The sequence below is a fragment of the Chanodichthys erythropterus genome, chromosome 22 (assembly GCF_024489055.1).
Source record: "Chanodichthys erythropterus isolate Z2021 chromosome 22, ASM2448905v1, whole genome shotgun sequence".
Taxonomy (NCBI): Eukaryota; Metazoa; Chordata; class Actinopteri; order Cypriniformes; family Xenocyprididae; genus Chanodichthys; species Chanodichthys erythropterus.
Window position 1 is genome coordinate 17,067,096 of NC_090242.1, and position 22,079 is coordinate 17,089,174.

Genomic DNA, 22,079 nt, shown 5'->3' on the forward strand with positions numbered 1-22,079 from the left:
AACATAGTGAGGTCAGATTATGTCTTCATACAGACAAAAGAGCAAGATGGAAACGAAGCTTTCATGAAATGGAAATAAGCCTCACAGCCTCAAAATGAGAATGTAGCATGAGTGCGTGGTTTATGTGCCCTGTTACTATTACAACATGTCATGAATTCACTCTTCCATTAGATTCAACGGTTCAGGAACTGACATTGGTTTCACATAGTCTTATTTTATGATCATAGATGACAAATTCTTCCAAACCTACACGTCTTTCGATCTTCTGTGGAACACAAAAGGGGAAATTCTGAAGAACGTATTCCATGAATGGGCAATGGATTTCTATTGAACATTTGCTGTGCACTATAAAAGTGTAACAAAAGTTGACTCATGCTCTATATTTTCATACGATAGCTTTGAGTGAGAAACCAACCAAAATCTGAGGCGTTATTCTCTGAAAAAGCATTCCAAACATGAACGTTCGTTCTTTTGAATCTGATCTTTCCATTGAATCAGTTGATCTAATTAGCAAAACCTGTCTGAATGATTTCTGTCTGCAATTCTTTCATTAAATTTTATGAATCTTAAATCTATTGCATGATTTAGGACCACAGGACCACTTTTATGACATACTTAAGATGCTTTTGCATAGTTTTTGAAGCTCAAAAAATATAAAATTCCCATTCATTGCAGCTGCATGGAGAAGAAAAAAAAAGAGCTCTTTGTGTTTTACAGAGGAAAGAAAGTCATATGAGTTTGGGAAAACATGAGGGGTGAGTAAAAGATGACAAAAACTTCATATCTGGATGAAATATTCCTTTCAAGCTGTACACTGCATCCTGAGATGTGACTCAGAGTCTACAGGGGGACACGCTGGAGTTGGTCCAGGCCTCTTGGCAGCTTACACGGTTCAGCGCATGTGTCAGAGAAACACCGCAGTGGGCGTCCAGAGCGTCTCCTGTGTTTATCGCAACCCTTCCACATGGGAAGACAGCGTGGGCTGAACCTGCTTCCTAACACACGCAGCGTAAACAACACTGTTGCCAGTCATCAGGCGACTGTGAGAAACTGCGCACCCATCTATTATCAATGAGTTTAAGAATACTAAAGACTAAATGTTCAAAAACACTAAACACAAACCTGATGGTTAACAGAAAACTGAACAAAATGAACTCTGCTAAAAATCTCAGATCTAACAGAAAGGTTTATTATCTGTTTGCAGTGTGATTCTGTCCAGTGCCACCCATGTCCTTTGAGAACGTCCCTTCCCCAGGACAGGAATTTATGGAGTCTTTGTGACACAGATATTGCGTAACTGGCTCTAAAAGCTATTATCTGCATTGCTTTGGACCATAAAACCTCCTTTAAGAAACACAAGACAGCTGGTGCTTCCGTGCTTCCTTTAAAGCTGGCACGAAAGTCACATGAAAATTGCGACTGTCTTTTTTCCCCCCGATATATCCATATATCCAAACAGCTTCTTAAACAAGAAAAAATGCACGGCGGGACTAGATTTTGTCCATCGGGTATTCATTTGATTGTTGGATTGTTGTGGTTTGCCATTGCTGTGATGTCATGTGAGTGACAGGATGTCCTGCCCTTGTGCCACATCATCAGAGAAGAGATATCACTGCAAAATGGAGGGGAAGTTAATTTGATTAAAGTTACGAGGACACAGATAACGCTGACTTAAAACTTTAGTTACGACTTTAACTTAAAAACATACACTAAAATAAAATACAAATAAAATAATTAAAAATAAAATAAAATAATTAAAAATAAAACAAAAATGAAAATTAAAATAAAAATTAAAAATTAAAAATAAAATAAAAATAAAAATTAAAAATAAAATAATAAAATAAAATAAAATAAATTAAAAATAAAATAAAATAAAATAAAATAAAATAAAATAAAATATCCTTAGTTTCCGGCAGCTTTGAATCAAATTAAAAATTAAAATTAAATTAAAATAATTAAAAATAAAATAAAATAAAATAATTAAAAATAAAGCAAAAATTAAAAATTAAATAAATTAAAAATTAAATAAAAATTAAAAATAAAATAATAAATAAAATAAAATAAAATAGCCTTAGTTTCCGGCAGCTTTGAATCAATTTAAAAATTAAAATAAAATAAAATTAACATAATTAAAAATAAAATAAAATAATTAAAAATAAAACAAAAATTAAAAATAAAACAAAAATTAAAAATAAAACAAAAATTAAAAATAAAATAAAATAAAATAAAATAAAATAAAATAAAATAAAATAAAATAAAATAAAATAAAATAAAATAAAATAAAATAAAATAAAATAAAATAAAATAGCCTTAGTTTCCGGCAGCTTTGAATCAAATCAGTGATGAATTCTGAAACTCGCCAGAGAGAATTTGACCCTGTGACACCACAGCAATGCAACAATGAGTCAGCACGCATGAAGGGCCGCCTGCACTGGCATAGAAACGGACAGCTGGGATTGGGTAGAGACTGATATTTCCTTGTTTACTGTTGGACTAGATACAGTTCAGCTGGAGTGGAGACACACAAAAGAGCTACAGTGTGTTTGACTAAGGTCAGGTTTTTCCTCTTGACAATCCACACAGAAGAAGTCCTTGATCCCTAGGCCAAAACACAAATGAGGACTGTATCACAGCAGACAACACATCGACTTCAAATTTAATGAGATTAATATAATTGAGAGAGAAAAAAAAATCCATTAAAAGGGTTTGATTCAAACTGAAGAAAGCATCATAATGTGACTACATGACATTGTAATGCAGTCAACAGAAGATATAATATAACCCTTCAAATGTCTGTTTGAGATCAGACTCCGTAATTATTTGGTTTCAACCAACAGCTGGAAGCAATGAACTGCTTTATTTCACCAGAGAATGAATGTGTGCCACTGACACACTAACTACATCACCACAGCTCAACACAATGAATGACTTTATAGAAAACATTATTCATCTCACAATGACACAAACTTTAACTACAGATGGTTGAAACTTTCTGCCTTCTATCATCTAAATCATGACAGAAGTGCAACACACTAGACGTTATAGAAGGAAAAGAATGTAGAGAAGAATACTTCAAGAAAACTGAACAACATGAGGATAAATAAATGACAAAATTTCCTTTTTGGATGAACTATCTCTTTAAATAGATAATATGTTATTAAGTCTGCTTAACTGAACGCACAATGTTTACTAACCTCGTAACTTGTATTATCTCATAGTTGTATATTACTGCCATATGGACATTATTTGACACATTCATTTCTGACTGATCAGAAAATTTCTTGATTGTAACATTGAAACATGAATGTTCTGTGAAGCTGCTTGACAAACAATATGCATTGTGAAAAGCACTATACAAATATATTTCAACTGAATTGAAAAGTAACGTTAAAAGCACCAAACTGAATAGTGAGGCTGCAGTCTAACTTTACATTTCATCATGGACTGAGGAACTCCATCATCCTTGATGCTTGGGGGTAACTCAACTCCCATGTCCTCATTAAAACTTCAAGAGCAATTAGACGCTCTTGCTTTCCCTCTTCACTCTCACCTCAATCATGACCCCATCATGACTCCTTTTATGAGCTTATTACAGAATATTATCCACTGGCACCATAGATCACACAAAGCTCTGTTCAACAGCACAAGAGACTACAATACACCTGCCATTCACATCATTGGTCAGACCTTCAGCTATATTGTAAAGAATGAAAGTGCGAGCAGTACGGTTTGCAGACAATATATTTATAAAGAGACTCATTCAAAACAAGAACCCCACAGCATTGCTTGATGGAAGTAATATGTAAAAATTTGCGTTAATAGTTTTAAAATACATTTCTATTCAAACTTTCAAAGAAAAAAAAATTAGGAATGCTCCGATATCAAAATGGACCAAATGTCTGATACCGATTACCGTTAATTCTTTATATTTGAAAGCCGATAACCGATATATTGACAGATAAATCTAAATCAAATTTTTTTATATATAATTTTTGAGAGCCTGATTACAAAAACAAATGTTTCATCATTAAAAGCCATGTCCCAAGCAAAGAATTATAGTGTTCTCATTATTTATGTAGCTTATTATATGACTTGAGCTGCACATGTTGCACTTAAATGTTAAATGTAAGTGATTTCAATCATATTTCAAGCAATTCAAAACCATCATTGCGTACAGTGCACATCTGAAGTGTCTCAGTTGAAGGAAATAATCCATTATTTATCGGCTTTAATATTTCGGGCAAATTTTCTTATCTGGCCGATAATGATAATGTTAAAAAAGAAAATATATCATCCGATACCGATATGGTGGCCGATATATCGTTTATCCCTAAAAAAATTATATATTTCATGATTGAATGGATACATTAATGGAAGTGTTATTTTAGTATCACTGATATACTATTAATATTTTGATAGATTTTAATTTATATTTTTTGCTTTCAACTGAATTTTAGTTAGTATTACTACTTTTTCAGTTTTTTCAATTTTATTAGTTTTTGTTTTCTTTTTTTAAATGTCTAAATTATGGAAGCCCGTTTCCGCCACTAAATAAAAACATAAAACAGTAATTGCGACTTTTTATCTCACAATTCTGACTTTTTAATTCTCGCAATTGCGTGAAATAAAGTCACAATTCAGATTTTTTTCTCGCAATTCTGACAGAATTCTGAGATAAAAAGTCGCAATTACTGTTTTTATTTTTTAATTTAGTAGCAGAAACAGCCTTCCATACTAAATAGTTATAGCAGAATAGCTGAAATAAAATAAGTTTAAAGTTTTTTTTAGATATTTTTTCAGTTAATGTTATTTTATTTTAAGTAAATAATTAGTAAACAAAAATAAACAAGTAAATTATAATAGTTTTAGTGAACGATAATAACTCTGGCATACAGTCATTAAAGTTGATAATCTAAAGAATCACAAAATATGAGTAAATAAGAATAAAGATACGTAATACTAAGAAAAGGTAATGCATTTGTTTCAAAACTGGTTCACTAACTTGTTTTACAAGCAGAATAACTGACAACACCTTATAACAATTCTCACGAACAAATCCAACAAAACAAAATAATAAAATAATATAATATGAAATACATGAATTAAACATTTACTGACAATTCAAATAATTGAATTGCACATTACTGACCTGTTAAGTATTTTAATGGTGTTTTTAAAATGTTATTAACAAAATTTATAATGGATTGTGTTACTGATTAATCCATAAAAAAAGAATCTTTCTTGTTTATGAATAAGAAGCTTATCCATGTGTATTACGCAACATACTGTGGCCATTCAGCCCTTGTTCTACTCACACGCTATACCTCATCTCACTGTCCCCAAACATTCACACCAACTACAGCACAGGTCCTTCCTAAACTTTATTAGGCAACTTTAAAAAAAAAAAAAAAATTACACGTTGAATGAGGCTATAAAAAACACAGAGCAGAAGATAAACACTCTAAAGCTATCGGTAATCCTGATTTTTATGACTTCAGGGAAGTTTGGCACACATTAATCCATATCAATGTGAAAGAGAAAGGAAGGCTACACTTGAACACGTCTCCTTCGCTGTCAGATTTTGGTATACATTTGGTTCAGACCTAGATATGGAGTGTGAAAATAGTTTAGCCATTTAGCCTTGACTCCTCAAAGTCAAAATATCTGCTGCTCATTCAACGACCAATATATTTAGTTAAGTCTCTTACCCACCAGCCCTCATAAGTAAACGTTCAGCCGCCACCAAGCTTAAGAATATTATTTAACGTATCATAAGTCAGACTGAAAAGACATTGCAGGATGATGGATCGGCAGTGCCTGTCCATGAAATAGCCTTTCCTAACAAGAAAACAAATTTGTTGCATACCTCATGCATGAAAATTTGACATAAACATGAGAATTTATAAGCGAGCTCTAAATCACAGGGAGCCGACCACGCATTCAGAGGCAGATTTACACCAGGGATGGTAACAACACATCTGCTTTGATAGGGAACAGGCAGATTAGTGCAAGCAAACTGAGAATTTCAACTGAGACAGGTCACCTTGGTTTACATGACATCTTTCTCCATACATTTTTGGATGGTTTTTCCTAGTAAAAAAAAATGGTTTTCGGAGGACATCCCAAACAGAACTGAAAAAGTAGCTGTTGGTGGATTCATTTATTGTACAATATTGAGGCAGAAATGGTTTATCATGCTTTTGTTTACTCACTGTGGGATCGCGTCATTAGGATTACGGTTAAAGCTTGTGCCGACTATTTTGCATCATAATCACTCAAAATGCTGGAAGAGAGCTGCATCCGGAGGAATTATAATTCGTAAGTTATGCTTATGCTACAGGTTATACACAGAACATGAATGTTTATTGTACTACATGTAATATAGATAGATAGATAAATCTTCACCCTTTATTCAAATATTATAAACTAGGGCTGTCAAACGATTAATCACGATTAATCACATACAAAATAAAAGTTTGAGTTTGCCTAATATATGTGTGAGTACTGTGTATAATTATGATGTATATATAAATACACACAAATATATGTATATATTTAAAAGAAATTTGTTATTTATGTACAAAATATTTTTATTTATATATAATAAAAATTATATAAAAATATAAATAAATACATATACTTGTGAGTATTTCTCAAATATATACATGAATGTGTTTATATATATAAATATATAAAAAATAATTAAACACAGTACTCACACATATGAGGCAAACTCAAACTTTTATTTTGTATGCGATTAATCACAATTAATCATTTGACAGCCCTAATTATAACATATTTGCTAAAGATTTTATAAGCATATTGCGTAGTTGTGATTATAAACATATGCAAAAAGAAGAGAGAACCAATTAAATATTAATAACTCGTTATGTTAATATGCTTTTTCCTGTGAGCTTTTTCTTTTTCTGTGTTTTTGTATTTTTATTTTGCATACAATAAAACCTGTTGCTGTATTTTTTTGCCAAATAATTTAATCAGATAAATAGTTTAGTGTTTTATTCTTCCCATATTTAATATATTTAAAATATTTCCCTCATATTTTGCTGGTATTAATATCTTCTTTTGTATATTTTACCCATATATTATATATATATAAATTGTAATTTAAATAATATTGTCTAAATTATATCAACACATTTTTTTTTATTAAAAAATATAAATATGGAACAATATACATATATACAATATACATATGGAACAAGCCAGCTGCAAACATTTTCCTTACAAGTAACTTGGCAGTACCACGGTACAATGATGGCATCAGATACTATGGTGATACCATGGTACCCAGCTTTGAAATATATACCATGGTACAAAATGATTACCATATTCATATACAGTATCATGGTATTTACACAGTTTCTCATTTAAAAAAGCAGGAAGTTTTTCATTCAAAGGGTAAATGAATCGGATCTTTCGTGATTTACTGAAACATTAGTCTATGTCACGATGGCCTGTTCAAGTGGACATACAAAGAGAGGAAGTAAACCCCTTCCTTTGATGTATAATGAGCTTCTAATGAGCTATAATGAATACAGAGAAAAACAGGCCTATTGTGTCAAGCATTTTCCGTGATATGCACTGAAATATCAACCATCAATGTCTGTGATATTTTGTTACATTATACAGTCCGGAATTTTGTATTGTGCAATGGAAAATAGATGTTTTAGTAGAAAACATAATTTCAGATATATTTCTCTTGTATTTAGTCCTGAAGTGCTCTTTTTAAAAAAATGTTTAAGAGGCCTTGTAATGTAGACATATGTAAATACTCATTATACAATAAACATTTATGAATGTTTTCTTGCATTTAGAGGAGGAGAAATGAGCCTTTCCGGGTGGCGTGATGGAAGATCTGTAATTAAGTTCTCAATGACTCAGACGAATCTTTACTTTACAGTATCCTCAGGGCTGGGAGGACAGGTGCCATTTTTTAACTACCTGATTTAATTAATGACAGTGTTTTGGAGCACATGGTTTCAGTTTTGAGATGGGAGTTTCAGGTAAGTATGTTCACTTGAAGTTAATCTTTAAAAACATAATTTATTATCTGTTTTTCATATTTGAAATTCAGCTGTAGCAACTAAATTTATTATTATTATTTTTTTTATATACACAAAACAGTGTACAATTTTAATGTGCTATTTATTTAAATAGCAATCATCTTATTGGAATCAGCCAGAATTTTAATATTAATGCATTCCTAACATGAATAAAGTTCTGAAATAATTCTATTTTTAAAAGCAAACAAACAATGTGCTACACATGGCAACAATGGAAATATATAATTGCAGCTTATTTTAAGGATTAGTTCACTTCAGAATTAAAATTTCCTGATAATTTACTCACCCACATGTCATCTAAGATGTTCATGTCTTTCTAGAAAATAAAAGAAATTAGAAATTCTAATAATATATATATATATATATATATATATATATATATATATATATATATATATATATATATCAGGGTTCCTACACATTTTCCATTTCAAAATTCCATACTTTTCCATACTCAAATTTCCAGACCTCCTTCCAAACGATTTCTGCCATTGGTGAGCCTCGGTCTCCTTTTATATGTTTTTTGGCGCACCAAAAATATTCTCGCCGCTTTATAATATTAATATTGAACAACTGTACTCACATGAACTGATTAATGGATCTTGAGAGAGGAAATGTCACTGCTTCATGTTTGTAGTCCGGGTCCTACAGTCTTTTAGTGATTTTTAAATTAGTGTTTGATTGTTGAAATAAAGTTTTGTATTTAGTATTCATGTCCTAGGCCCTTCTCTTCTTAAAAACCACGTACCTGTGTAACTTTTGTTGGGGATTAAAATCTACAAGTACTAATATATTCCATTTAACAAGTTGTCATGACTTAGTTTGTTTCCCTTTCCGGCCATACCACTCGCTACATAGGCGTGAATATTTAATTTGTCTATTAATTCGATACATTTCCTTTATAGAGATCCTTCTGTGATTTATCCATCTGCTCTGTTCTCGACATTATATGTATCATATCTTATCATATATCATATATACATATAATATATGAAACATTATATGTTTCATATATTATATGTATCAAAGTATTTTTATAGAGTAGCCTACGAGTATGAGTAGCACAAGCAGTTTCCGTAATATTTTAGAAATTCGTAACTCTATAAACATATTTGCAAAGTGAAGAGAGGTGAAAAAGGTGACATGTAGAAAGTAGATAGTTGTAGGGGGTCTGGGGGCATCCTCCCCCAGGAGAAGATTTTTGTTATTTTAACATGTAAAGGAAGCATTCTGGTGCACTCTGAAAAGAACATAAATGGAAAAAACAACATTTGCTTCAAGTAAAAAATAAAAAATAAAACATTTTGGCACCAGGGCTGAGCATTGACAAATTTCATAATTGAATGCGATTTTGATTCAGAAGCTTGCAATTTGATTTTGATTTGATTACCTTTGATTCTGTATTGATTAATTTGGGCCTATCAGGTACAGTACATGGCAAATTTCCTCAAAGAAAAAAATCTCTCAACTAATGCTGTAAACAATACAGGGAACCACAGCTGGTACGTCATTATAATATTAGGTTAAATTGATCGTAAGTTACTTACATATAGGCTAACTTACACATAAGGAAGTTTTTATAATAACGTTATAATAAAAGTGACAATTATTTTTCTACTCTTTATGTAGGCCTAAACATTTAAATGGTGACTGTCATAAAACAGATTTATGTATTCAATATAGAAGCACATGTTAAGTACAAATACAATGAATATGTAATAGCCTATAGAGCATATATTTATCAAAATGCTCCTCTCAAAGTTCATTTTTGTAGCTAAATGATGAGTTATTGGACTTTGTAAGGCTTTTCTGAGGTAGGCTAAATGTGACATTTTTACAAGCTGTTTTATTGACGCCTTTCTGCGGTTGAAACGCTGATTAATCGATTGCATGTGACATGACAGATTTTGATAAGTTGTACTGTATCTTTCAACATACCTTCAGATTCTCAATCATTTTGTGTTGTAACTAGTAAAGCCAAAGAGATGGCTGGTTCACGAGCGCTACAGCGATCTGTCACGCCACAGAGCGCCAAGAAAGATCGTGACTAACTCCAGTCTATGGGAAAGTAGTAGCCCATTTGCAATTCTTATGAGAATCTTGTGTCACACAGTCACTCACCCCAAAAAAATAACTCTTCGGATGTAAACGATTCACATAAATGATGTATTTTGATTCAAAACTACTAATTTCGCCACAAAGTGACTAGTTTGCAGGTATAATAAATTAGAAAACTGAATAGAGGCAATAGTCTGGAAACACAAATATTTTTCCAAACTCTGATTTCTTTTTTTCCATACTTTTCCAGACCTGGAAAAAACTCAAATCAAATTCCATACTTTTCCATACTTTTCCAAACCGCGTAGGAACCCTGATATATATATATATATATATATATATATATATATATATATATATATATATATATATATATATATATATATATATATATATACACAGTGTTGTGTGTGTGTGTGAAAAATATATATGTGAACTGTAAATATTCTACAGTTGACTACCAGTAAAACTGATACAAATTTGGGACCAAAAATTATTCAGACATTTTTACCTGACCATTTTATCTGACATAATTAAGATTATTTTTTTCTGACACAGTTTAAGTCTGAGGTCTTGTCATATTTTATTACCATTTTTTTTAAAAAGTGAATAAACTGTATTAATGAATGAAATGTTCAAGGTATCTGAATAAATTTTGGTTTGACTGTATATACAGTAGACAACATTTTAAGTGGGTCAAAACCTTTCATCAAAGTTGTCCTAAAACCATCCTCTTAGGACAACTTAGTTCTTAGGACAACTTTGATTAACTTTTTTGATCCACTTTAAATGTTGACTACTATATATATTTTTTTAAATGACCAATTGTTTCGCTAGATAAGACTCTTATTCCTTGGCTGGGATCGTGTAGAGCCCTTTAAAGCTGCACTGAAACTGCAATTTGGACCTTCGAGTCCACTATATGGAGAAAAATCCTAAAATGTTTTCATCAAAAACCTTAATTTCTTTTCGACTGAAGAAAGAAAGTCATAAACATCTTGGATGACATGGGGGTGAGTAAATTATCGGGAAAATTTTAATTCTGAAGTGAACTAATCCTTTAACCCAGAATATATTCCTTTGAGTAAAATTTTATTTTAAACAGTTTAGTTTTATAATATTTACTGTGTATTAAAAGAAATAGACTTATTTAACTCACTGTTAAAAATGAACATAGAAATAACACACATTAAACTTGACTTTTCCCACAGGATCTTAAACTAAACCCACCAGATCTAATCATTAACTTGAATAATTAAATTGCACCAAAACATGTGCTGTCCTCTCAAGTCCATGGGCCTCTCAAGCACCCTCGCAATCAATCCAGCTCACTCTGTTGGGAAGGTAAAGGCGTCTTTGTCCTCAGAAAGAGTATGAATGAGAGAGGGCACCTGAACACAAAGGACATCTGGGCTGGGAAACCCCATACGTCTCTTGGGACCAGTACTTCTGAATGCCGGTGGCCTAGCAACCACATTCCGATAAGATATCCCCAGTTACGGCAATAAACCTGCTGCCAGGTGAAGGCTAACCTCATCTGTGCCTCAATAAAACACTCGATCCAATACACACACTTACAAACAAACAAATCACAGAGGAAATTCCACAAAAGCATTTGATTACCAAGTAAACAAGGGCTCTAATTGGACTGTTGGGCGCTATTATGAAAACCATGAAACCCATGAAACCCCCTTGTCTTACCCAGGTCGTTCACACCTCAAAGCTCAAAAAACTTTGGAAAAATGGGCATGTAAAGCTCTGGAAAAGTGGGCGTGTAGAGGGGGAGAAGAGGGGAGAGAACAACCAATGAAGCACAGACATAGAACACACTCATTATACAGAATAATGAATATTAATATATGAGCACGGAGAAAATGACAACAAACTCCCAAGCACAAGGGAGAAATGCGAAAGAATATTTAATAGGGCTAATAATAGGCTAGTTTGATTAGGTTTACGAGCACTGCAGTCTCAAAATCAGTCTTTTGTCTATTAGAATAATCGTGTCGTCGCGTTCAGATAGGTTACACCACTGTATCAGTGTCCAGTTTGCACATATAATTCATTTGAAGAAGACTTGATGAAATATGTGTGCATACACCGTGCTGGTTAATGTTTGGTGCAGGAGAATGTGTGAAATAAACTTTAAACACGGATACTTTATTCTGTATGAGTTATGAGCCACGTGGCTAGTGTTGTTAAACTCATCGCGGAGCTCCGCGCTGAAACCGATCATATGTGCGCTCTGCCTATTTATCATAACAATCGTATTTTTCATGTGTTTGTATTCAAACTCCATTTCAGACTGCATCATGGACAAAATACAAACAACACTCATGTGCTGCTGTGCTGAGGGAAACATACATATGGCTCATGAGTCCGAAGCACTTTTGTGACATTTGAATTATCCGCTGTAATGCGATCTCATGCGAACATATTTTCCATTTGTGCTGGTAGATTACAGCAAAACAATCCACATGCACCCAAACTTCTGCTCTGGTCGCGTTGCAGGGAAACGTATTTTTGTTGTAGCACTGAGGAAACAAACAACTATATGACCCGTGTCTCTGAATGACAAGACACGGAGGCAAGAGAAGTGATACTTCCTCATGCATAATACCGCAATTATAATCTTATGCATACTACAGCGCAGTGATTGGATTGAATGAGTTTTAAGTCATAAATAAATGCAGAAAATATTGACGTCAGCATGTTCGACCAGCCCATACTTAGAGCCAACCAGCACTCCGGATCTTGCCGGTAGTACACGATGACGTCAGATTTTGTGATGTTGCTCAGACTTTGCTTTCAAACCGGAAGATAGAAAACTATTTTTAACTTTTAAATAAAATTAATGAGTACTTTGAGTGTTTTACATGATGTGCAGCCTATACATATCTGTTTACATCTCAAAAAAGTGTTCTGGGGTTTCATGACCCTTTAAGAACATTTGAGAAGCTGGAGATTCTTAACACTGTTTGAGAGGAATGTGTTACATTCTAGCCTTAACACAAGGTCATTATTCCACTGTGAATCATAATGTGTCAAGTGTGGCCACTTTTCTTCTTTCAATCATCTGTTTTGAGGCCAATTCAGACAAACAAAAGAGAACAAAGAAAGGTCATTAGGGTTAAGCATGAAATTTCCGAGAGGTTTTACTGTAAAAGGATGTGGAAACCATTTTCTTCTTTGTCCTGGAGCACTACAGAGAAATAATATACATTAAAAGGACAGTTATGACTTCCTTTCTTCTGTAGAACCCAAAAGAAGATATTATGTGTACTTTTTCCATACAATGAAAGTCAAATGTGATACACACATGGACTGCATTGACTTTCATTATACGGACAAAAACAATTGAAACATTCTTGAAAATACTTTCTTTTGTGTTCCACAGAAGAAAGAGTCATACAGGTTTTGAAACAACATGAGGGAGAGTAAATGATTTTTTTTTTTTTCTGGGTGAACTATCCCTTTAAAAGAATATGGATGCTGAAGACTGAATTTAAATTTTGAAATAAAAATATAAGGAACTAAGGAACAGTAGGAACTAAGACAGAAAAAGGGACACTGATAGATTGGTAGGCTTTTGTTCTCACATGCGATCAGTTTCTTGAAATAGTCCCATTATGAAACAGAAGACTTTATTGGTTCCCTTTGAGACTAATAAGACAATGCGAGTGCTCTAAAATTTCACCAGATATGTTCAGGGAGGCCAGATGTACCACGTGTCCTACATTACTCATTATTGCTTGAGAATAAGCTGAAAGCGTACACTTAAAAACAGTCATTAAAGGAGTTGAGAGCGTCATTAGTCGCAAACATTTGTCCCATCCTCAGCTTCGTTTCAAACGCTACAGCTGCATCCCTCATTTAGCTAGACAGTGTGGACAAATCTGTCTTATCTAAAACCCAGAAATAGACATCTTCTCCCTTCCTTACCCTGTCAGCTTGGAGTGGAAGAGAAAGAAACAGGAAGAGACACATAAAGAGACTGAGAGAATGCATTTCACTAGGCACATGATGCAGTGACCAAAAAAAAAAAAGAGCCCCATCGAGTGCAGCTGGCATGGCAGGACTGCTGGAAGGCGAAAACAGGGAAAAGCAAGGTAAGAGGTGCCAACATGGGTGCCGTTGGCATCAGAGAGACAGCTAAAGTGCCAATCTAGATATCTCACTATAACAAACACTGAAAGGTCTAACAAACCTTGAGGTTAAACATTTACAAGAAACACCTCTAATGTCAAACAAGCTTTTATTCTTCACAGACCTCATGTAAAGGAATATTGAACCCTATAATAATTAGTTCCCTTGATTTGGTAAATAGTGGCCATGTTGTACTAATTCGTTCCCTCATTTTGATTTAAAGCTGCTGTCTGTAACTTTTTTAGTTTAAAATGATCCAAAATCAATTTTTCTGCATGTACATAACCAGCCAGTGTTTAAAAATATCTCCTTACCTTAGCCCGATTCACAACGGTAAGCTTGTAATAATGTTTTATAATTCGGGTGGTACTGGTGGGTTTCGCGGGAAATTCGAGCATGCAGCCATTCATCTTTGCGTCATTACGTCACGTCTGTATACATAAAGAACGAGTCCCAGCTAGTAGGCACATGTCACATGTGAGAAAGATTTTTTTAGCCTTTTCTCATAGCAGCTGCATTAAACTAATCATTTTGATGGCGGACTGTATGGTATGACAAATTAATGCTAGAGATTAGCTCTATAGGTAACGCTAAAACACTAAATATACAGTCATGCAATGCTGATGTTAACATTAACAATAATAATTTGCACAGTTTAATGTGATCCGAGTTAAGCGATCGTTAGATTTAATCACCACTGGCAGCGTGATTTATTGTAATGCTTTTTTTCCCTCAGTCAGAAAAAAAGTGCCAGACATGTTACTTACATGTTCAAATGACATTTTCCATTGAAAATTCTTAGTTTGGTCATACTTCCAAGACTACAATCTGTGATTCCAAAGTACAGTATCCACATCGGTGTAGTGATTAACAGCAAACATTAGATTAATCCGCGCTGAGGAGTCGTGCCGCGGCACAATGCACGTAAAGATGATAATTCCGCAAACAACTGCATTTGCAGGTTTTAAACAGAGATGGCGACAAGAGGCAAAACTTACGGACTTCAGCTTTATTTACAACAAAGGAATTCATTATTATATTGTGCACATGTCGTTCAATAGTTTAGCCACAAGATGTAAACAATATGTGTGAGTTTATTTATTAAATTAAATTAGTTAAATTATTTACTAATATTTTCTGTGTAAAATCTAATTTTACAACTGTGTTACCACGATGATGCAATGGCATGAACCCATTTAAAGACTTAAACGGATTGGCAGCTCTAATAATCTATTAATTTAAATCTAATTTTGGCTAATGATTAATAGTAATACAAATTAGTGCAAGTACTTTTATAAAATTATAAGCTTAACTTGTCTGTCTTAAATTCCATTGTAAATGCCTCACTGTAACCATTGTTGCTGTTGTTTTTTTGTTTTTGTTTTTAAAGAAAAGGAAGGGAAAAGTTTTGGTAATCATCATTATGCCACAAACACTGTCAGCTGAACCCAGAATAATCCTATAATACAATGGCTGAATCCAAAAAAATAAATAATGGTTGAAAAATGACCAGAAATGTTCAGAAGACATTCAGTAAAATTATGATACTTTCACAAAGACACTTTATTTCAATCCATGACTGCAGTGTGCAAAGTGTTAATTAAAAGGTAGTTACATTTTGAAAAACAGCCCCCAAGTCTAGACACATTAGGGGCTGGATGCCCCAGAGTATATTCTCACCGTGACTCAGAACATTTGCTATTTGCAGCTGGCAGAAGCGGTCATGGAGTTCTTGTTAACTCTACGATATCCTATATACCTGCTGAGACACGCAGTAACGTCAGAGTTTATACCCTTGAATGAACACAGAAATGTTTAACTCAAAAGTGCAATGAGACAACAAGGGCTGGCCTTGGTTTGAATGGAAAGGTTCATTACTTTTTTTTCATTATGAATCTGAAATTAAAACTGAATATGTGGTCAGGATGAATTTATGTCACATCAAGAGGTTTCTAGGTGCTCAATGATGTATTCTCATATTGGAACATAACTGAACATGAATGAGATTTGAGATTTGACAAAGAGTAAGATTTTGAGCAATTAAAACAGGGTGAAATATAGTGCAAAAGTCATCAGACTACTTTCATAGACACTTTTTGTCCTTTTTGGACTTCTCCAAAATATCTTTAACTTTAAAAACCATACTAGTTTGTCCACTAAACTTCCATTTGAAGCTAAACATATCATGTTTTGTCCTTCGAAGGTTCTCAGAAACTCTCTAACCTGCTCTAAACTCATCCTGGAGGTATTGAGTGAATACTCAAAAAACACCTTCTTTCATAAAGTGTGTTCTATTAATAAATAATGGTGTTTGAGGCCTGAGATTCCCGTTATGAAAGGGACAAACAGCTGCAGGCTGAACTTAATATTTGTGTTCAATAGTGTGGCAAATATTTAAACACAAACAAGGGCGTATGTGCCATACTGCCTGTAATTGTGGTGAATGCCCTGTTATAATAAGGGATAGGCAGTGAGCCTATATTCACAAACACTCACACAGAGCCAGCGTGAGACAGAGTGGCATCATGTTGATATCAGTGGTGTTGCCTTACAAGACAGTCAGCCCATTGCTAATGAATAGACGAGCTTGTCTACATGAGTGTTTTTTGAGACACAGAAAGACAAAAGGCTCTGGAGCATTACAAACAAGCTTATCATAACCATTAATATACACTTGATACCACCAGACTGGATGTATTAAAGCATTTAAGTTGAACATGATACCATGCTCGCATATCTAACATTTGTTAGATAGGTAGGTGGTAGTTGGTAGCTACCAATATCAGTACAATTTCGAGGTTCTCAGTACTAATTTTAGGACCAGAGCAAAGCTGTTGAATAAAGGACTTTTTTGTCTCGTCTGTGGTTACCATTGTCAATCATCACAGTTTTCGCTTCAAATGTGCATTTAAATACAGTTGTTAATCCAGAAACTTTGCAGTGTTAAAAACTAAACTTGTATTCAGATTGAGAATGGGTAATAAACAATAAGCAAGAGAACTAAGCCTATCAATCTCTAAAGCACAAGCTCACTGAATTCTGCACTCTTGCTATCTTAATTGTACAATAAAACTCTGACACTTAGTTGGTTATAATGAAAGGATTGAAAAAAACAAAACGTCATGCACTTTCAGCAGTGTTAGGTGGATTCTGACACCTCTGATAGGCTATTGCATTCACACGCTCAACAGATATGGTTGCGATTGGCTACAATGCTCAACGCTTGTACAAACATGCTGTAAATAGAAACCTTTGATACACAGAGCACTCAAAAAACATGAACAAGAGCATTTAAAAAAAAGCATCTATGAGCAGGTATCGAATATACCTTGTACTCGGTAATACTGGTATCCTTTTTTATACTACCAACTAATACCGGTAGTACAGTATGTTTTATAGCCATATTTCCTATTTAAAAGGAATTTGGACAGAGGACTGCACCATTACTCCAAATTTCATTTTGGAGATTTAATTCATTAAATATATGCAGTGCATGTTTCAGGATGAAGCGTAACACTGCGTTTATTTACACGCGTGCAGCTCATGATTGGGTGATTTCAGTATGTAATGCGGCTAGGTTTGAAGTAAATGCTGCTCCACACAAACTCATCTCTGGATCACCTCTGAGTTTGTTTCGCTTTAACATGCATTTAGGAAGTCAACATGTGCCAACCATCTTCCCAAACTTGTAATAAGAAGCGCTTATTAACTGCCTATTCTCAACAAAAAACAAGCTTTAAGGGCAAATTGATTTTTACCCAAATTGTGCATTGGACAGGACATAATCTAAGGTCTTTTTGTAATAGCTAACAGTCTATCCACATCCAGGCAAAATTTCTGGTTGTCTACTGCTGCTATTCTAGAGAATTTGGTTGGGCAGAAATTTGCATACTCCCCTGCAACAAAATGAGGCATCGTCTAATTTCCTAGAAGAAAAAAAAAATAAATTAAAATGCATCTACGTCAGCTAAAAGTTGTCAAAGTTGCTACCATATACATTTTGTTTTCATTGGGCTTTCAGTATCCTGTGCAAAAAACAATTTTCAAGCATGATGGGACAAATTTCAATGTTTACATCCTAAACAAAACACCAAGGATATTTTCTCTCCAGAAATCACACAGGTCTCAAAGGGTCGAATAATAAGCTTCACAGTGCAAATTCATGTACAGGTACTTATGACTGTAGAGTTTTACACTACAATACTAAAACAGTTTCTAACTAAAGTTTCTAACCATTTCAGATTCAAGCAATCATGTCTTCTTTGGGGTTTTCTGTAACTGACTGATTAAAAACAGTCTAAAGCCCTTCTTTCATAGTTAAGAAGGATTATACTTGTCTTCTGCCAAAGCTGAGACTGTCTTGCCTGTTCAGTCTGCTAACCAGTAACCCTATACATCGGGTGTGATGTAAATAAGAGGAAGGAACACCAATGGAAGGGTGTTTGTCTATGCACTCAAAAAAGACATTCACATCACAATTTTCATCAAATAAGTTAGGCAGAGCAAGGCTGAAAAAAATTCCACTGTTTCTCACAATCATCAGGTCCATGACAGGACTCTTTATCAAAGCGGCCAGACTAAAAAAAAAAAAAGAAAAAAAGACAGATAACACCGCCAAAGCATGAGTCAGCTGCTTTTTAATAAAACATACTGAGCAATGTGAACTGAAAAGCACAGCTGTTCACGACTTCCACTTTGCAGCAAGACTCTAATGAAAGTATCTAGTTCTATGCTGAGCACACTCTTAAAAATGAAGGTCTTTATTGGCATCTATGGTTCCACAAAGGACATTTAACATCCATGGAACAAAAAGTTCTTTATAACGGAAAAAATGTTCTTTAGATTATTCAAATGTTCTTCACACTAAAAAAAATGGTTCTTTTAAGAAGTGTTCACTGAAAAGTTCTTTGAGGAACCCAAAATGGTTATTTTATGGCATCACTTTGAGAAAACCCTTTTGGAACCCTTTTTTAATTTTAAGAGTGCAGGATAATATGATGTTGATTAGGCACAAGTTTTAACAGAAACAGAAAGCATGACTTAAAAAGCATGGCTTATTTGGATTTGGTCGTTTTAACATCTAATTAAAGAAACAGGAACTAAATAGTCATTTCTAAAGTAATAAATTGTCTTGTTCTAAAAAAAAAAAAAATTTCATCATTTACGTAACTTCATGAAGGTGATGTTCTTCCATGGGACATAAAAGGAGAAGTTAGACACAATATATTTACATTTTGGATGAACGATTCCTTTAACACCCATGACTCAAATCATCTAGCCATTTTGTTATGCTACACTCTTAAAAATAAGGTTTCAAAAGGGTTTTGTCAGAGATACCAATGAAGAACCACAGGGAAGAACCATTTTGGGTTCCCCGAAGAAACTTTAATTGAACAGTTCTTAAAAGAACCACTTTTTACTTAATGTGAAGAACATTTTAATAATCTGAAGAACCTTTTTTTCACTCTAAATAACCTTTTGCATAAAGTTTTGTTCCATGGAGGCATCTGTGGTTCCATGAAGAACCTCAGAATTTTTTAAAAGTGCAATGCACAATGCCTGCTGGAGGGAATGTCACATTAGAGGAGTGTTTTTTAAACATTAAAAGGATAGTTCACCCAAAAATTTGTTCTACTGAACACAAAAGAAGATATTTTGAAGAATATGGGTAACCAAACAGGTCCACTGACTTTCATAGTATGGGAAAAAAAAATACTATGGAAGTCAATGTCCTTGGACCTGTTTGGTTACCCATATTCTTCAAAATATCTTCTGTTGTGTTCAGCAGGCAATATGCATTACACTTTTAAAAATTCAGAGGTTCTTCATGGAACCACAGTAGATAAACCATGAAGAATCTCCATTGAACAAAAACATTGTACAATAGGTTCTTTATAATGGAAAAAGGTTCTTCAGGTTATTAAAATGTTCTTCATATCAAGAAAAAAGTGGTTCATGGGCCTCACTGACTTCCATAGTATGGAAAAAAAAAAATACTATGAAAGTCAAAGTCCATGGGCCTGTTTGGTTACCCATATTCTTCAAGATATCTTCTTTTGTGTTCAGCAGAAGAAAGAATTCCATACAGGTTTGGAACAACTTGAGGGCGGTCCAAGCAAATTCCCAAAATACTAACATGGGACATGCAGGAAGACCTAATAAATTAAAGTGAAAATGACTAATCATACCGGTCACATGACCTCATCCTGTACAACAGTGGTGTCATCTGTCACGCATTCCACCGATAAACACAACAGCGGGCAAAAACATCATGCCAATCCACAGTGTGATTGAACGCAATAAGACTCTCACTGTTGACAGGAACAACAGAGAGGAACAGAAACATGACCACAGAGCGTCAATCATTTTTCATAAGTGTCACACTAAGGGTGGGGTCCTATAGAGTGGAGTGGAAATGCACAACAATTTCATGCATCAGATTAGTCTCCAGACTGAATGCATGCAAACAATAATGGAAAATAACCCAACTGAAAATAAGGGTTGTTTCATTGGAATCTCTTTCTTTCTCTCATGTTTCTATCTGTACTGTAAGTCTCGCCTACACACTAAAGCCCAACAGTTCAGTGAAAACACTTACAATGCATTCTTTGTACACATTCACACAATGTGAAAAGTACCTTGTCTAACCTACTTTCTTATCTCTTTCCCCAATGACACGCACTATGCAAAAATTTCATTAGTGGGGGGAAGAAAGGGTGTTGTGAAAACTGGGTCTTGACCAGGGCTTGACATTAACTTTTTTTGCTCACCACCCACTGTGGCTAATGGTTATCAAAAGTTACTAGCCACTCAGCATTGTCACTGACCACGTACAATAGATACAATGGGGAAAAACTGCCATCTATCTATCTATACATAGGTTGTATAGGTGATGTTAGTATGAGTCATACTGTATGATACTGTATGACTAAACGCTGGTATAATACAGTTAACTTCTTGAAGCACTCTTTTTTTTATGATAATTGTTGGTATTTTACGCGTTCTTTCGTTTTGGTTTACGTAGGCTACACTTCGTTTCGAAGCGTTTTAAGACGTAAAGTTAAGTTTAGCAGTTTTTGAACGCAAGAAACCGTCCTGGACGTATCGTTTCGCCTACTACTTAAGAGTGGGCATATTTTTGGACGTTTTAAGATGGAAACCAAGTGATGAAAAACATCAAAACACACCTGTTGAAACGCAAAGGATATATATAGGCTATACGTTTCATCGATCCAGAAGCGGTTTTGTGCAATGGGACCGAAACCAGCATTACAAAAGAAACAGGATGTACATTGACGTTCATGACAACAAGAGTCTAGACGTCGATACCCTCTGATCACACGTCCTTTTTTTCCTTAAAACGCACATCTGAAGCAGTATTGCACTGTATATGAAATGGATCAGCAACGGATGCTGAATGTCAACATGCAACGTTCATATTGCGACACGTTCATGTTAACATGCATTATTTTAACACCCTCTTTTTACTTGAACTGGGGAAACCCAAGAGCTCACCATCTGTGCTGTTCTTTCAAATCATTTTTCCTAATATAACCACATGTAGCCCAAGACATGCAAGCGTCGCTTACCTTTAAACTGTAAGGAGTGGCTTGTTTTAATTCTCACAGTTCCTGATATGGATTCGCCGGGGTTGTAGACCACTTTGTTATTAGTGAAAGTAATCTCGAATTCCTGAAGCTTCCCCATGTCTTTCAGAAGCACCACTCACACACTCGCGAGGATGAGGTTGTCGGTAAAACTAACGGGTAAAATCGTCCAGTTTCACGTCCC

General features: G+C 34.2%; 1 protein-coding gene across 2 annotated transcripts in view; it reads right to left on the minus strand.

The window, feature by feature from the left end:
- The window catches only part of arrdc1b (arrestin domain containing 1b), a 47,126-nt gene extending 25,047 nt beyond the window's left edge, over positions 1-22,079 (minus strand). The window contains exon 1 of one of the 2 annotated variants that reach the window (XM_067376328.1): positions 21,878-22,079. In XM_067376328.1, the coding sequence (XP_067232429.1) occupies positions 21,878-21,995 (118 nt within the window). In that variant the 5' untranslated portion in view covers positions 21,996-22,079. The remainder of the gene's footprint in view (positions 1-21,877) is intronic. The other variant, XM_067376327.1, reaches the window with a different exon arrangement.